At 36.0% G+C, this 17,616-nt stretch overlaps 2 protein-coding genes across 3 annotated transcripts in view; one reads left to right on the top strand and one right to left on the bottom strand.

The window, feature by feature from the left end:
- Positions 1 to 1,719: 1,719 nt before the first annotated feature.
- LOC105836019 (upstream stimulatory factor 2) lies at positions 1,720 to 3,161 on the top strand. 2 transcript variants are annotated; one of them, XM_012679766.3, is made up of 4 exons: positions 1,720 to 1,953; positions 2,052 to 2,419; positions 2,492 to 2,656; positions 2,752 to 3,161. In XM_012679766.3, the coding sequence occupies exons 1-4, from the start codon at positions 1,929 to 1,931 to the stop codon at positions 2,959 to 2,961; spliced, it is 768 nt and encodes a 255-aa protein (XP_012535220.1). In that variant the 5' UTR covers positions 1,720 to 1,928; the 3' UTR covers positions 2,962 to 3,161. The 2 variants fall into 2 exon arrangements, with proteins under 2 accessions (XP_012535220.1, XP_012535219.1); XM_012679765.3 differs by having other exon boundaries at positions 1,722 to 1,953; positions 2,047 to 2,419.
- Positions 3,162 to 5,319: 2,158 nt separating this feature from the next.
- Positions 5,320 to 17,616, bottom strand: part of LOC105836020 — a 113,180-nt gene continuing 100,883 nt past the window's right edge. The window contains 11 exon segments of the mRNA XM_036283306.1: positions 5,320 to 7,135; positions 7,363 to 7,605; positions 8,116 to 8,329; positions 8,470 to 8,832; positions 9,057 to 9,428; positions 9,643 to 9,965; positions 11,451 to 11,551; positions 13,655 to 13,860; positions 16,013 to 16,204; positions 16,510 to 16,612; positions 17,018 to 17,416. Of these exon segments, the coding sequence (XP_036139199.1) occupies positions 6,993 to 7,135; positions 7,363 to 7,605; positions 8,116 to 8,329; positions 8,470 to 8,832; positions 9,057 to 9,428; positions 9,643 to 9,965; positions 11,451 to 11,551; positions 13,655 to 13,860; positions 16,013 to 16,204; positions 16,510 to 16,612; positions 17,018 to 17,416 (2,659 nt within the window). The 3' untranslated portion in view covers positions 5,320 to 6,992.

Below are 17,616 nucleotides of genomic sequence, written 5' to 3'. Positions count from 1 at the left end.
GGGTATTGTTTTGTATAAAGATTAAAATTATACAAATTCAAAGTTTAAGGTTTAAAGTTTAAATTATTATGAAGTATATCTTTATTTCAATATCTTTAATATTACGTTTAAAATTTTACTTATTTTGTATTACATTAATTTCGATTATTAAAATATATAGTACAAAATCTTTCTGTACATATCTTTAATAAATACAAGCATGCATTTAAACCTTTTATTTTTTTTTGAAAAATATTTTTATAAAATTCTTACCACAAGCATACAAAATTTGTAATTGATATTTTTTTCTCAAAATTGCAGTACCTACAATTTTTGTATCTGCTATTTTTAAAATAGTTTTTTAAAGTAGATATAATAACAATACGGATGGCTGGGAATATAATTACTGTGAGACAGAAGGTTCAAAAGTGAAATACAGTATTTTCAAAGTAGTATCTTGATAGTTATAAAATGGTATACGTTATCTCATTTAAGACTATATACTGGCGTAAAAAAAGAACGACAAAAATTTTGACCGAATTTTTAGGCAATCTTCAAAGTGATGCAACTTTGTGAAAAATTATCTAAATTACATGTACTTTTTTTCAATTAAAGGGCAAAGACTCTACTTTGAAAATCTTTAGGCGAAAGTTTGATTTGTTAAGTGTGAACCTTTTGTATCGCATGAAAACCAAACATGTTCTTTTTAATTGAAAAAAATAAAAGTTTGTTATCATTTTTCACAAGTTTTTCGTTAAAATCTTACTAATATTAATCCAGATTCTTAAAGTTTATTCTTTCTAAGTAATTAAAAAAAAACATGTTGATACAATATTTTTTGTTGATTGCACACGAGTTTGAAATTTGCACTGCATTTTAAGGTATTTTAGCGAATAAATATTTTTTAAATATCATAAATTTTGAGTATCAATATAATATTGCATATTGATTTGGTCACTCTGATGACGGCAGTATGATTGAGTTAATCACGAATAAAATCAATGTGCAATGTCATATTGATATTCAAAATTTATGATATTCCAAAAATACCGTATTTATTCGCTAAAATACCCTAAAATGCAATGCAAATTTCAAACTCGTGTGCAATCAACAAAAAATATTGTATCAACATGTTTTCTTTAGAATTGTTTAGAAAAGAATGAACTTTAAGAATCTGGATTAATATTAGCAAGATTTTAAGAGAAACTTGTGAAAAATGATAACAATTAAACTGTTATTTTTTCAATTATAAAGAACATGTTTGGTTTTCATGCGATACAAAAGATTCACACTTAACAAAAATCAAACTTCCGCCTAGGGATTCTCAAAGTAGAGTCTTTGCCCTTTAATTAAAAAAAAAGTACATGTAATTTAGATGATTTTTCGCAAAATTACATCACTTCGAAGATTGCCTAAAAATTCGGTCAAAATTTCTGTCTCGTTTTTTTTTGCGCCATTGTATATGCTACTATCCAACTCTGATAATATTTAAATAAACAATATTAATACATAATTTAAATTATATGTGCGCGGGCATGTGTTATATATAAGATTTTGATATATATTGTGGATCCATAAATTAAATGTTTGTTTTTTTGCAAAAAACTTTTATATCTTTTCTCCTTTTCTTTTCGATATTTACAGAATATCCGTTTCATTTTAAATGCGTTGTATTGTACCTAGAGGTCTCCAAAATGTTATGGCTTATCAGTCCTTTAACATGATGCTGTGCTGCTGCTGGTTCGACCCGAGAGGCGAGAGGGCGTTGGTGTTAGTGTGTGTACGGCGAATTTTTCAAGTAAAAGCTTGTAAATTATTTACTGAAGAGTACCGGCTTTTGTAATGTCATTTTGTCGATATAATTATCATTAACTCACCAACACATCGAATGTGTATATCAAATTGATAATCACTAAAGCATTTATTGCGGCTCATTGAAATGGAGTCCAATGACTTTGAAGCTATTGAGGACAGGTATTTTTTTCACAGAAGTGGAGCTTTGCGTTTATCATTCATGTTGCAAATACATTTCTTCTCTTGACAACACAATCATGCTCGTATTTATAGCGCAGATGAGAATATAGCGAGCGACGAAACTGTCGGTGTGGTTCTGGAAGAAGCGGAGATAGTGGACTGCGATGCTGACATAAAACTCGATGATGACGACATACGGTACCACCTGTATGCAGTAAACAGAGATGACAATGCAGTAGAATACAAAGTTATGCATGTCAGCAACAATGACAGGGAGGGCAATGAACTTTCGGTGGCCACTCCTATGAATAGTACTGTTCAAGTTTTGACTGCGCCATTGAATGCGCAATTATATGTACTCAGTAATGGTAATGAGATTATAACAGATTCCGCTACAGCAGTTGTTCCCAATGTAACAAAACTGCAAATAGAAGGCTCGCAGAATATTTTATCCGCTAAGAAGAAGGTAAGTTGCATTTATGTGGTTATTAGTACTAATGCACCTTATATTATTTTCTTATTTAAAAAAATTATTTAGAGGACAGATAGACGAAGAGTGGTACACAATGAAGTTGAAAGGCGTAGAAGAGACAGAATTAGCAATTGGATCTCCAAATTGGCAAAGCTCTTGGCAGATTGTGAACTCAGTTCTGAACAGAACTTGGACAAGGAGGAAAATGCAAAACCAAATTTGGAAGCACAAGTACAGCATTTGCAAATTTTTATATCAACATTTGTCTTAATATTTTTTTTTGTAATAAAAGTTATATTATTTAATATAATTTATTCTTTATATAGAGTAAAGGGGGTATACTAGCACGAGCTTTTATGTACATTACGGAATTGAAAGAAACGCCTGATAAACTGGCTCGGAGCTTGAGTGAAAGTGCACAATTGACAGAAGAAGTCAAGAATCTTCAACAAATCGTGACTCAATTGAGAGACGAAAATTCACAATTAAAAGCTCAAATTTTGAAACAGGACTGTGTAATTATACTTGATCCTTAAATTTCTATAAGGATTTTAGCCTGATTCAGTGTTAATATCTTGTATGTTGCTGATATGTATATCGTATATCTTCCTTATACGGAAAGATGGGGACAAAAACATGGACTAAATATAATAGTTATAAAATGTTTATTTACAAGCATATGACTCAGCATATACATATATACGTGTGTGTGTGTGTGTGTGTCTGTCTGTGTGTGTGTGCGTGCGCGCGTGCGTGTATACATATACATATATAATATTTAATAGATGAAAGAAAATTTAAGTAGTTCTAAATTAAATTCTAATGATAAAATAAGATGCAATTTAAGAATAATAAATTGCAATTAATAAAACTTTGGTTTTTAATGATATATATTGAAATTTTTATGTAAAAAATACCTAAAGCACATGAACGCGGTGAATACACGAATAGACATTATAATTAAGATTTTCGAAATTTTGTATACCTTGTATATACGTATATGTATATATGTATATGTTTGCATATTTGAAAAACAATGACAATCATATTGTATAACGTTATATTGTACATATTGTAAACAATAATTGTAACACGAACAATCGATCTCGCAATAATAAATCATCGTCAAGATGATTAAATTAAAGAGATATACAAATATACAAAATGATATTACTGTTTAATCAGTAATTAACTGTACGAACTGTACGTCAGATGTATTGCTTAACAGTAGATAGTTTCACTTAATCGCTACAAAACGTGCTGATGTTATTTTCTCTAACAAGAGAATAGGTCTACGGCATTTTTATTTACACTTACAAAATACGTATATATATGTACAGAAAACACTGCGATATCATGCGTTATCTGTGCTTTTCCTCTTGCATCGTTAGTGCAGCGCGATGTCACTAGGGAAAAAAATGAGCTCTGCTTGCTTCACCGTCAAAGTGTACGCACACGGTTATCGATATCAAATCTCAGGGAAAATATAAACGCGCTTTTAAACGCGTTTTTTATGTACGTAATAGCCTAAATTATGATAACAATAACGCTTAGTTTAATACTTATTGCTTCGAAGCGCATTTTCTCTCTTTTTTTGTGCAGATCTTGCTTGTGTATGATGATTTCTGAAAGAATAAGTTTTTGAAAAAAGGAGAGAAATAAATTCTTCTCCGTGGTATAAATTAACTAGTGCATGTCGAGAGTATTAGATATGTAATTCACCTGCCAATACATGAAAGCTCGTGAGTACGAGACACGAATTTTCGTTTATTTCTTCATCGTAAGAATGCAAGTACAGTTTCGTAAATTGTTCATGAAAAGTTGCGTTTATGTTTGTGCATTACGCAATATCGTGTCTCGTAGACAACACGAGTGTCGTCAAAAGATGCTTCAAAAATTTTTAGAAGACATTCCTCCTTTTTTTTTAGACTTCCGTGTTGCTCGGGATTTTCTTGCTACTTATCCTTAACAAGTTATGTCTCTTTCTTATACTTACATTGGCCATTAAAGCAGTCCACGTATAATAGCGATACTTATAAAAAAAATCACATTCGAACCAATGAGTCATTTCTCCTATAAAAATAACTCTGAAATGAGTTGGGTCCAGCAACAAATTGCGCCTCTCTTAAGTCTAAACATCAACAGGCTAATGATCTCTCTGTACAGTAGGAATCTTGATCCATTCTTTTATCATTATATTGTCCTCGTCGTATCTAGTAAATTACGCTGTCGGGAAATAAGTAAAAATATACCTTTCTGTGTTGTACAAAACGTAAATATCGCCTCGCTCATACTTTTGTTACATTTTTTTAAACATAGCTGCTGAAAAGATAGAATAATCGCGTTTGTTTATATATATATCTCTCTCTCTCTCTCTATATGTGTGTGTGTGTGTGTGTGTGTGTGTGTGTGTGTGTGTGTGTGTGTGTGTGTGTGTGTGTGTGTGTGTGTGTGTGTGTGTGTGTGTGTGTGTGTGTGGTGTGGTGTGTGTGTGTGCGCGTGCGTGCGTGCGTGCGTGCGCGTGCAAAGAGAGAGAATCGAAAGCATACCGGTCTTCGATCTTTTCTATTAAAGACCGGACCAAACAATTCTAATGAACAAAGATGTATTTCTTTAAACTTATTGGCAGTGTTGGAAACTTTCAGAATCCGCGTGATTAAGTCGTTAAAACTGCAAGATCGAACATTTTGTCAAGGGATTGCGTAGATTGCCGTAGATAATATGCTCGTATATATATATATATATATATATATAACACAGAGATTCTCTTCTGCTGGCTGACAAATATTTTCTCGTTGCTAAGTATTCATGCATCTTTCTGTACAAGAGTAGAAAAACTTGAGGGAGAGAGATTCTCTTGATCACATCTCCCTTTTCTCTTTCTCACTTTCTTCTTTCGTTTTTTTTTCTTTTTAAAAGCTTAGCGCTTTATATCGGATAAGGAGGCGTGATATGTAAGTATTTACATATCTTGTCTAAATCACTTTTTTTTCATCTGTATGGATATTTGTATAATACTGCTTTTGCGTTGTTTTGTGCAAACATAAATTTTCCTTTTTCTCTTCATTCTCGTGTTTTATCCTCTCGTCTTCTTCTTCTTGTCTTACTGCCATTCGCAATTCCGTATAAACTACTACAAATATTATGATTATGATGTGAAATAACGAACATTAGGCAGTAAAAGTTATCTTGTATAGCTCGCTGGAAGTTTTTTCTACGAAATACAGTACTACGTTTTCGTTGAGAGAAAAGTGGTGTGCGGAATCGGCTGATCAGAATTTTTTGCGAAACCAATTAATATGGATTTTGTGACTGAACTTGCTAATAGTTGCACAGAATTAATACAAATGATTAATTCTTGTTATACACAAAATTGATCGATAAAATTATTTCCGGAACAATAGTCAAATAATCTAGACGAAGTTTATTTAACAAATTCGGAGACTCAATTCAGATATTTCTTAATCGATCCCGTTGCATTTCTCTCTCAAGATTGCAACCTCAAGGTTTCCTCCCGAGGAAATTGCATCTCGGTTGTCAGTCTTTCGATTATCATAAAAAATACATCCGTGTGACGTACCATGCCAGTTTTTCGATTCAAAAAGCGATTGCGCGTGTAACAATACATCGTATATATTTATCATGTTTCATCTGCGATTTATCAAGAATTTGCACGATGAAGAATGACTAGTACTTTCTCTTTAGTACTTCAGAAGCCTGCTATTGACTTTATACATTTACTACCTACTTCTCTAAATGTCTCTACTTCCCTAATCTACCTTCATGTCCGCTATTATTAACGGTAGGTTTTTTAACGTCAAATATCTACAAGAGTGATTATACACCTTTCTCAGTTAAGTAACAAATATTTTTCTTCTCCGAAACGTTTTCTTTTTGGACGGTGCTTCTCAGATTGAGCATCGTCATAACGTCACGTCGAAGATGATCGAACATTTTTTAGCTTTAAGATCTAAGAGTTTGGGGAGCACCAATTTGAAGACTCACAAAATCCTTGGATAGGCGTGTATAATGAGCGACTTTTGTCTGCAAATATCTAAATTGGACGATGAAATCTGTTTGATGGTGAGAAACGTCTGTGTTCGTGAGAGACAATGGATGAAAAATCATTAGAAGTTTCTTTTAACTCTGCGGATTGCTCTCCACAGATGATAATCGGTCGATGAAATGGATAGCGATTACTTTCCCTGCCTTAGAAGAGGTATACTTCGTAGGACAAAATCCACTTGGGAATTACCTAAATACCTTCGTGCCGTACATATGACGAGGCGCTGTTCATCCTCGATGCTATGAAATCCAAGCGATCATAGTGGTTCGTTCATCGACCCACAGAGAATAATTTCCAAAATTTGATCGGTCGCAAAACGAGCAATGTCACCCTGATTGGAATATCGATTAATAAAGATATTCTCGAACGTTTGTTCGCAAAGGTTCCTAAATTTCGAAACAACCGATATCAAGGTGTCTCGCTTCAGGATTTCGACAGGACGATGCAGCGTCGTTAGCCATAGCTTTACAGGTCAATGTACGGTACGAAGGTAGGCCTGTCTCAGGATGGTTGAAGCCGCGCATTTTTCTTGTTGCTACCGAACATGAACCAGGTCCCGACCTTCCGTCCTAGCGAATTTGTAGTACCCTGACCGATCATTGTCGTGGGCATCTCGTATGCCGACTCTCTCTTGTACGTTTTGTCTGCAACATCATTAAATTAATTACAAGATAAAAATAGATCGATCACAAGTAAGTCAAATAATTTAAATTAAACTAGACAATGTAAATTTAGTACGAAATAAAATTCGAGATATTATAGTGAAAAAATTATTCCAATGAGAGATGAAAATAAAATAAAAATAAATTGATACTTTTATTCGGGTAAATTGATTTCATTAATTGAAGACGTCATAGTGGCAAATATTTACTGCGAGGTTTGATCGGTGGCCTGTTCTGCTGCCTGCTAGCGGCAAGCCTGGCAAGCTGCCTAGCCGCCGCTGGAAACTCCAATCCATCGCTTCTGTCCTGAGCCACCAGCCTTCGTTCCTCGGCCATTGCCGCTAGCCACCGCTGCTTCTCCTCTGCTGTGCGGCAACAGAAAAGCAACCATTTGTCCCGAACGCAGCTGTACACCTTCAGGCAATGCCTGACTGTCACCCCCGATTGAAGATCTACAGATAAAATGGATCGTTAACTTGATGAATCTTTATTACGAGTTACGGTCGGTATTTTGTATATCGTATCTAATCGATTCTATCTTAATAACTTAATAATGCCTTTTGCTAAGATAGAATTACGCAAAACAATTTTTTTATAAAATGAACAAATTATATAAAATTATGAAATGCATGCAATATTTAGGAGAAATCTCATAGAAATCTCATAGATGTTTGTTATCAGTATTATTTAATTAATTATTAACTTAATATTGCGATATTATTATTCTGGTTCGATTTAAGACCGAAAGTAATGGTGCACAGCTCGAAGAACTAGAAAATATACATAAAATCACATAAGAAATATTATTTTTGCACTAAAACTCTACTATAATCGTTGCTGGCCTTTTAATTGTGTTATACATATCACGATCTTGTTCCAATTATTAGTTAATGAATTATTACTTTCATATTGTAAGAGACATATCTTGATAATCTAAGTTGCAATGCATTAACATTCGCTACCTTTTCCGTCAGGCACATCGATGACTTCGCTGGTGTCAAGATAAATGCGACCTTTGTAGACGTAAGTGTTGCGCTTAAGAATGTCCTTCTTGCAATAGACCAATTGATGATCAAAGAGGAATAACATGATGTTGTTCGTCCACATGCCAGTCTTCACTCTCATTGCGTCACCTTGATAAATAAGTTGCGACGAAACTTCTATGAGATCCTCACCCTACGACCGATTGCCATCGATATTAAATATTTCGAGATAATCGTTTTAGATAAAGCTATTAAGATAATCGGTATTATCAAGATGATTCAACATTCAAATTTTTAAAGTAGTTTTACTTACAACTACAAAATGCAACGTACCTCCCAACCTTCTACGCGCAGTTGCCATGCGGCCAACTTCTCCAGGCTTTCCATCCGCCTTTTTCTCTCGTTGATCAATACTGCAACGTCTCTCATCGCTTCCAAGGCCTCTTGGATCTTGTGATAATCCGGATGATCGGTCTTCGTGTATTTCAGTAGCTCTGCTAATTGAAGGGGGTATTTGCATATTCGTTGAATGGGTGTCAATAAATATCCGTCCAAGGGAATCTCTATGAGGCCCCTCATCAATCGACAGGCCTCGAAGAATTTGCTATAACGATTATGCTGGTAGAGTTCCTGTAGCGTCGCCGTGGCCATTGGGTGGCTGTTGCAGTACTCGGAATACATGCGAAAACCTGCCCTCTGAAAGAATCAATAACAGATTTGCATTTTCGTTTTCCTTAACTTTATCTGAAGCTACGTAGACAGAGTTCTTTCAAACTTTTCTCTCCAACTTTTAATACATAGTCCAAGAAAGTTAACGCAGAAATATATAGAGACGTATCAATCAATTTATCGTTCGCATGCGAGAGATTATCAACAAAAAAAAAAGGAAGCACGATATGAAATTCGTTAATATCACTAACATTCTTGAGGAAGCATTCGCCGACGCAGCTTTTGTACGGCGCGTTCCAGTCAATGCTGTCCTCGAGGTCCTTCAGGAATTCTGACTGAAAGTCTAGGAGGTCCTCGAGGTTAATGAAAATCGTCTCGATCTGTTCCTCGGTGAACATGTCCGTGCGCCTGCGGCACTCGGCGATGTAACCCTCGGCCACGTCGCGCAGGATTTTGACGAAGTCGCGCTCGGTGTGAACGAGCTCGCGGACCACGCTGGTCCTCACCTGCTCGTTCGAGAGCAAAGAAATGCTTGTCCTCCTTCTGAGCTGAACACCCGAGGATCCTCCCGAGGCCATCGCTGCCAGACAATCCTCCACCGTGTCTTCTTGACTTACGCGCAACTGTCAACAAATTATTTTAATTAATTAATTTATTATATCTATATATTTTTAAATTTAATTTAACCACTTAAAAATTTAATAACTATAAATTAATTACAGAGTTAAGAAACAATAAATATTTATGATAGTATTCACGAGATCACACATTCTACGGACAAGAGGCAATGTGTGAAATCTATTTAAAATCGATATAGATTTATTCAAGAATACTTACCCTGACAAAAGCGGCCGGAAACCAACCATGTTCTCCTCTACAGCTACCCCACCACCAATCCCTATCCAACGTATCTAGGACGTCGATGACATCCCCGGCGCGAAAAGCTAGCTCCTCCGGTTCCATTGCCACATGATCCCAAACAGCCTCGGCCAACATGACGATTTCCTCATCCATCGTTTGCTCGAATGATTTCTTCTTGTCCGTCAAGGAAGCAATCGAGGATTCGGAATCGGACATCATTTCGTCATCCTCCGATGTGCCGGCTCTTCCATCCTGCTCGTCCTCTGATAGCACATTGCCACCGGGTAATCTCGCGCCTACTTTTTTAGGGATATAATTTTATTGTAATAATAATAATAATAATAAAAGGATGCGAGCAGACATACCCTTACACACCCAGATCGCCTGTTAAACATTACTTGAATTTTAAACAAAATGCAGGTGAAAAGATAAATAAAAATTAATCGGCACGTGCCGATAATTAAATAAATACCATTATCTTTCTGATAGGCACATTCCAAATGTATCTATGTAATACATTCCACAGTGCAAAGTCTTCCGCAAAATTACGCAATACTAATAATATAAGAAAAGAATCCAAACAAAATTAGCTATTTCTTTAAAAAGAAACATCTTTCCGCTTAATTCTTCAACGCAAATGTTTCTCGGTAAAAACAAATCGACGAGCAATCGATTTCTACAAAAGCGTCCCACACGTAAACGACATTTCGCTCCGTTTACGTTCGTCGGAGGATTCCCTCTGGAAGCTATTGGGACAAGAAGTACGTCAGCCCCCGGGCCAAAAACCGTCCACCAACCGTGCAGCTCTCGGCGTGAGCGGAAAAAGAATGAAACAATAGTAGTTTTCATGAGATTCCTCGAGAGAAGGTAACCAAGCTCGCCGGAGTATCTCCTAAGTATTCAGTTAACCGCGTACGTGCGAATTGATCGCACCCTCGGGGTGGTCGCGTCTCTCGCGGGTGCGGAGAGACGAGAAACGTGCAAGAAAGCACACGGGGTCCTCCGGCAAGCCAGGTTTCCTTATCCCTATCGCAAAAAACAGAAGCGTATCCACACGAAGCAACGTTTTTACAGGGGGATGAAACTGTAGCATGATAATTACACAGGGGTAAACTCCCATTCCTTACTCTCGCGCAATTATCTTTCTTTTTTTTTTTTTCAGTCTCTTTTTCAAGTGGGTGCATTCGATAGCAACACGATGATGTGAATAACTCTTTACGGAGGAATGCATGCTGAATGCTCTTCAAGGTGATGGTTCTAGAGAGAAACTGGCGGTCACTGGCGATATATACGGTGCACTAGATGTCATCGAGGGTTTTCTACTGGCGTGTAAACTCTATCTACCCAGCAAACGCGTTCTGACATTAATCTCGTTAACGAGCAAGTTCCAGTCGCCGCACGAAAAGCACAGCTTTTTGAATTATATAATAAAAAGTGTCGCTGAAAAAAATCTTGTTTTCTGTATCGTTCTTTCGCGTTTCTCTTTTTTCATCTTAATTTTTTTAAATATCAAGTTAGTTAAATTGTGTGCTGTATTTCTTCGTAATCCAGAAGGATCGAGGATTAAATTGAACGTAATATATATAATTCGAGTGAAATGTGATGAATGTCTTCTTCGACGGTAATGATTCGAGAAGAGACGTGCGACCTCGCGTTTTACAAACGCGATAAGGGGAACAGTCGACGCGCGTGCTTGGTAGACAAAACGAGAGGAACGTGATCTACGTCAGAGAGTCTATCTTAAATTAAGAGGCATCAGAGCAATAACGACGAAAGGTGCTTACCTGAGGTCTTGGCGCGCATCAATGGTGAGAGCTGATTGATTCCCAGTGGCTGGCTAAGCGACCGCCTCAAATTTGTCCGAGAACTCCTCCCTTTCGTGTTACTGAGGTGCGCGAGAAAAAAGATGAGAAAATGTTAATTCGGCATTAATCCGTTTTTTTGTGTACCGCGTTAACGTGCGGCGTATCGAGCGAAGGGATCGACAAAAGCGTGTACTTCAGGTATAAAGCATATCGGTACAACATTCAGCAACAGATTACAGTATAGGTATATGTATATATAGATATATGTATATATGTATATATAGAGTACAACACACGACAAGAGGTATGTATATATACATATGTATATATACGTATGTTACGCGTGGCACAGATCAACTTTTTACTGGAGGAAAGATTAAAAGAAGGTGGTTTGTTATAATACCCGTCTACCTACCACTGGTCTCCCTCGATTTACTGGAAAGGTTCGAGAACAAAGAATTTTAAGTTTTCCCAAGTTGTCACTTGTTTTTCGGGGGTTTGTTGATTCGAGATGTGGGATCACGATATAAGTGTCGCGTTTGTGAGAGGAAGTCAAAACTTTGTTAATAAATTGATTCGAAAATAAAAAAGCAGCGAGCGAGCGAGCGAGCGCGTCAGGCTATAGTAGGTAACGGCCGTGCGACTAAAAAGAGCGGAATTAACAAGCGTTCGATATATCTTTTTATTTCGCATGTTTCTCTTTTCTTTTAACGCCTCCTCAATTGCGACACTGCTAGCTTTTCACACTTGCAGAGTGTGAAACATTATGCTCGCCTCGATTCCGGAAACCCAAGGAAACGTTGCTTGGATCTCAAATTTAGTTTGCAAAACGCAATCCGGCGATTAAATCATGTATCTGTCGAACAATTTTGCGTGTAAAACAAAATACTTATAGCAAATTCGATTGCACTGTACTAGTGCGCTCATTTATCACATGTCCATTGGTTTGTGTATGACGGCTTTAATGTGCCAATTAAATTCGCTATTATAAATATTCTTAAAAGTTTTAGTTTAAAGTATTGAAGAAATTATAATAAAAGATATAGAATATAATAAGATAATATTTCGGAGAAGAAAGCCTTTTTCATATAATTATAGTTTTGTGCAAACAAATCTTGTAATTTTTTGAGGATTAATATATATAAAAATAAAAATCTTATATATTCTATCAAATGTGACAATTTTGTGTGTAAAACAAAACAAAAATATCTTAAAGAGTTTAATTTAAATTAAAAGAGATATTTAGTAGGAATATAATAAAATGTAAAATAAGATTGTAAGATAATATTAAAAAAGCCTCTACCAATGACAGTTTTAATCATAAAAATCTTATAATTTTTAAAAAAAATATTATAATATATTAAGAAAAGTAATAGATGTATATCTCATGATTAAATGTGTATCTACTGAATGTGATAATTTTGCGTAAAAAGAAGACAAAAATATTTTAGAGAATTAGTTTGAGATGTTTGTATGAATTATAATAAAAAATGTAGTAACAAATATAAAAAATGTATCATAATAACATTATACAATAACATTACAGAAAAAACCCTTCTTTCAATCATAGTTTCTATTAGAAGAAAATCCTGTAATATTTATATTAAAATATATAAGAGATATTTTATGATTAAATTGTGTGTCCATCGAATAAGACAATTTTGCTTATAAGAGACATTTATAAATATTTTTAAATGCTTCAGTTTGAGGTATTTAGAGGAATTATAATGAAAGATCTTGAACAAGATCTTACAATAACATTGTAAGACGATATTATGGAGAAGAAAACCTCTTTCAATTATAATTTCCCTTCGGAAATCTTCTAGAATACATTAAGAAAAGTAGCTTTGAGCATAATAAGGAAGATCATTAAAGTCCCTTTTAATAAGGTTTGGCTTTACTTAAACTTCTTTCTCATTACTGAAAATCGCCTGAATAGCTTCGATGGTTAACGACTCCCTAAGTTTTTTGTGTTTATATATTTTTCTCTCATTAAAGATTTTCAAGCGAGGCTTTTCTAATAAAATCGGATCTCTATACCGAAGATCCAGAAGCAACAATTGCCTGGGGTTTCCTCAACCTTCGCGAAGAGTCGACGTGATTCGCAAATGGCGATGATTTAATGAGGCGTACGCGTCAAGGGTTGCCTAAACACGAGGCGTGAATGTGATAATTAAACGCACCTTCTCAGCGTAACGATATCATGGGAGGAGTGCCTCGGGCTGAGCCTGGGCGGCCTCGTCTTGATCGGCGACGGAGTCGACAGCATCCTGCGATAATTGTGAACGTATCCGGATCTGGTGTCCCACTGGAGCAACCTCTGCCCCCCTAGATCGCTATTCGTGCGACGCACGTGATTATGTCGCGTCGCGCGGTTCTGCAGATCCGCCTGGAACATTCGTGGGGATTTGCTGAGAAATTGCAATTAATTCACGTCGCGCTGAACACGCGCGGATTGATTAATTCGCATCTCCTGAAGATGAAACGCGTAAGTTTCCTCTTTTCTCTGCAATTCGCAGCGAATTAATATCACGCAGTTCCGCGCATCACGGAAAATAATGAGAAATTTAATACGTTCAGAAAGTTCGCTATGTGTTATTTCAACGCGACCATAAGATACAGCAAAAGTATTTCTATCTCGCCTTTATCCAAACAATATAAATCTACCTTGCTCTCCTTTTCTCTTTTTATTTTTCATTTCTATTATAAAATTGTTCTTTCTTTAGTTAAAAAATTTAGAACAATCTAATTTTCAACTATATATAACAACAATTATACTTAAACAAAACTAATTAAAAATAAATCTTTTTCGGTCATGAATCTTTGAAATCTATTTCGTGCACAGTTTGAGGAACTTTAAAACGTATATATAAAATTATACAAGAAACATCAGCACAAAGTTGTATCATATTTTCACATGTCGATCTATATTCTCTTAATTATTTAATCTATACGCAATTAATGTAAAATATTTTAAATTTTATGATATGCTTTTAATAATACTTTGACCAGGTTAAAAATTTGTTTACATAAATATATATCACAAAAACGGTTTTGCATATAAAAATTTAGTTGAGTACAGATATGAAAATGATTTTGTTGGATTATTAAAATAATTATGTAGCATGCTCAAATTGATTGTTAGAATGTCAAAATCTTTTGCAGTATTCTTCATTATGCTTGAACATCGTTTATACTTTAAAATCTTTTTCCGCGTATTAGCGAGTTTATCATTTATTGTAATTTTTTTATTTTTATATATTTTTTTAGTTTCAAATATATAAAAATTTTATTACAGTAAACTATCTATGTGAAATTAACCGAAATGATTTGTTATCCTTTTGATTTTTCAAAGTTTAGTCCAAAATCTTCGGTTTTCCTTTTTTAATCGCTCATAACTTGAGGATTGTTGATGCTTTATTTTCATTAAGGAAACATTTATTTTTAATTTTTTTGCTAAAGAATATTAAAAAGATACTTTTAAGATTTAAACAAACATTTTAAATAGAAATCGGGAACAAAATTGCTTGTAGACGTATAAAAATTAATAACACTTCACTTTTCGTTCTCTGTCAGTTGTCGGCATTATTTCTCGATAGAATAAACTTTTGCGCGGAATAATTAATTAATTACATATACAAAAGTTGTAGTTTGTCTACGAAACGAAATGATTTCAGGCAGTTGAGGGACACATAACAATTTCTTCGTCGCGAGTTAAATGCGGACGATCGCGCGAGCTGCTCCATATCGACTAATGACGAGCGCGTTTCCTCTCCCGGTATCCTGGCACTCGCGATATAAAAACAGCCATCACGAAACGATGTAAACGAATCTCTCTGCGAGCGTAATCAAACTATACGTGACTAATTCTGGCTATCGAGGAAACAGTTACGACCAAAAGACCGATAAGCGCCATGATTATCATGTTACTATAAATGACTAATTGTAAGTCATCGTTTACAACCAAGAGAAAGCGAGTTCATATAAAAATAAAACGTTCAATCACGTACACGTCTCGCAAAAGATCAATTCGGAAAAGAGCTGCCATAAAAATATCCAAACTTTACGTAAGAAACTAATTATGTCGTATGTTTTACGATAAGGGTCAAATAAGTTAGTTTTTGACTATTAATATTTATTTCTTATCTATTTAATTAAAATTAAAAGATATCCATTATAATTTGCATTAATTATTTTCATCAGATTTATACAGTTTTTCTCAGAATGTTTCATATAATTTTTCAGAATTTTTTAGAACATATATTTCTGTATAATTTTATAATTTCTAAGAAATTTCCTCCAAGGAGGTATACGAAACTTAGAATATTTCAGAATTTACACATATGAAAAATTCTGAGAAAAGACGTAAGTTTTCTCAATATTTCTGAAAAGTGTTCCAGTTTGTATACAAATTCTGCGAAAAATTTTTATCAAGCTAACCATACACGATAAATAATATTGTCAATATTTGTCGACACTGACAGTACATACCACTTGACTGTATAAATGTAAACGATAAGAGAAAGGAATAAAAAGTGTACCTTGAACTTGTCAATCAGTATCTGGTTGATGAGCTCAGACTGGGGCCGCAATTTATCGGTAACTCGCCTGCGAAGGGCCGGAGGGCTATCGGTGTCGTCGGGGATGTCGTCTGTATCGTGAGACTCGGAGCTGTCACCACCCCCCATCATTCCGCCACCACTGCCGCCAGTCAACGCTCCACCAGATACCATCTACGTCATACGCGCGAAATGTTTGCGATATTTACTTCCTTCATGTGTCAGCTCTTTTTCGCCGAGTCAAGTAACACGGATGCCTCAAGGACGTCATCTAAGTCGTCCAGAAGACGTTCCAAGGATGTTTGAAAGATTAAAACGCGCCTTCCAACACTTACGTAAGACTCCTATTTCACTCCTGAAACCGTTCCCGATCTTTCAAACGCCCTTGGACGTCATTCAAACGTTTCTTGAACTTTCAGCAGGAACTTGACTTTCGGCGGAACGTAGAGAAAATCTCCTTTTCTCTTTCATTTTCTCACCTCGATTTGTATGCCGCTGTCTCCGCTGTTACACTTGGCGTTTCGAGCGGCTTTGTTGCCTTTCTTCCTCTCCTTGCTGCTCCTCCAGACGAGTGGACCGAACCTGAACATATTCGATTAAGTCATGGTTAAGCTCCTTTCTTCAAAGTGCACTAAAGATTAAAGTTTTATCAAATATACTTTGATCGAAGTATCATAAAAAATACGATTTTCTCGTATCATCCGTGTCAAACAATTCAATAGCTCATATTATATGTGATATACGAAATTCTACGTGTAACACATTAAAAAAGTAGGATTTATCAGAGTGATACAAACGTAGTCCTTTCCATGTACCGTCCTTTTATTATACTAGTGTACAAATTGTACTAAAACCCTTCAAAACGCGAAATGAATTATTCTTTTTACTTGGTTGGAAAATAATCGACAGTTCTGAGCAGCAATATCTTCGGGATCTAAATCTAAGTCGTGCTCGGTCAAAGCAAGAGCGAGGAACCGCGATACGAACCGGAATTTCTGATCATTACTGGAGTCGTCTTTATGCTGGCTGCTTTGATCGGAGGTGGTCACAGAAGGCGTCTCTACGCTGTCTTCCTCGTCCAACGGCCCAGTGCCGTCGTTGTCTTCGACGGGGCATTCCTCGTTGCTCTCCTTGCTGCCCTTCTTGTGGAACCTCAACGAGAAGCTCTTACGGAATTTCTGCAGCACGCTCTCTTGCTGGCTCTGTGCGCGCTGCACAGCATTCTGACTTCCGCCGGTGGGCACATTGGCGACATTCAGGACGGGAGACGGCTCCTGCAGCCTGGAATGACTGACCAGAGGGATCGTCGCCTCGGCCAAGGGATGCTCGGTCGTCACGTGTCCCGCCCTGGTGCCTTCGTCCTCTTCGTCGCCGGACCATTGTCGACTGTAAACAGAATTTCGTATTCCCTTTTTCATTCACCTCGCTGGAAATGACATCGCACGAGAGGAACCGACAGGAATTCAGGGAGCTCTCGAGGCAAGAAATTCCTGATCTCCCATATTAGGAATTGCCTCAGGAATTATTGAATTCCTTTCCGTTCGTCTATCTCTGTCGACTCACTTTAATCCTTATGAGAGTCGGGA

The sequence above is a fragment of the Monomorium pharaonis genome, chromosome 2 (genome assembly GCF_013373865.1).
Source record: "Monomorium pharaonis isolate MP-MQ-018 chromosome 2, ASM1337386v2, whole genome shotgun sequence".
In the NCBI taxonomy this organism is placed as follows: domain Eukaryota; kingdom Metazoa; phylum Arthropoda; class Insecta; order Hymenoptera; family Formicidae; genus Monomorium; species Monomorium pharaonis.
The sequence above is the reverse complement of the archived record's forward strand: the minus strand, read 5'-3'. Positions and strand labels throughout refer to the sequence as shown.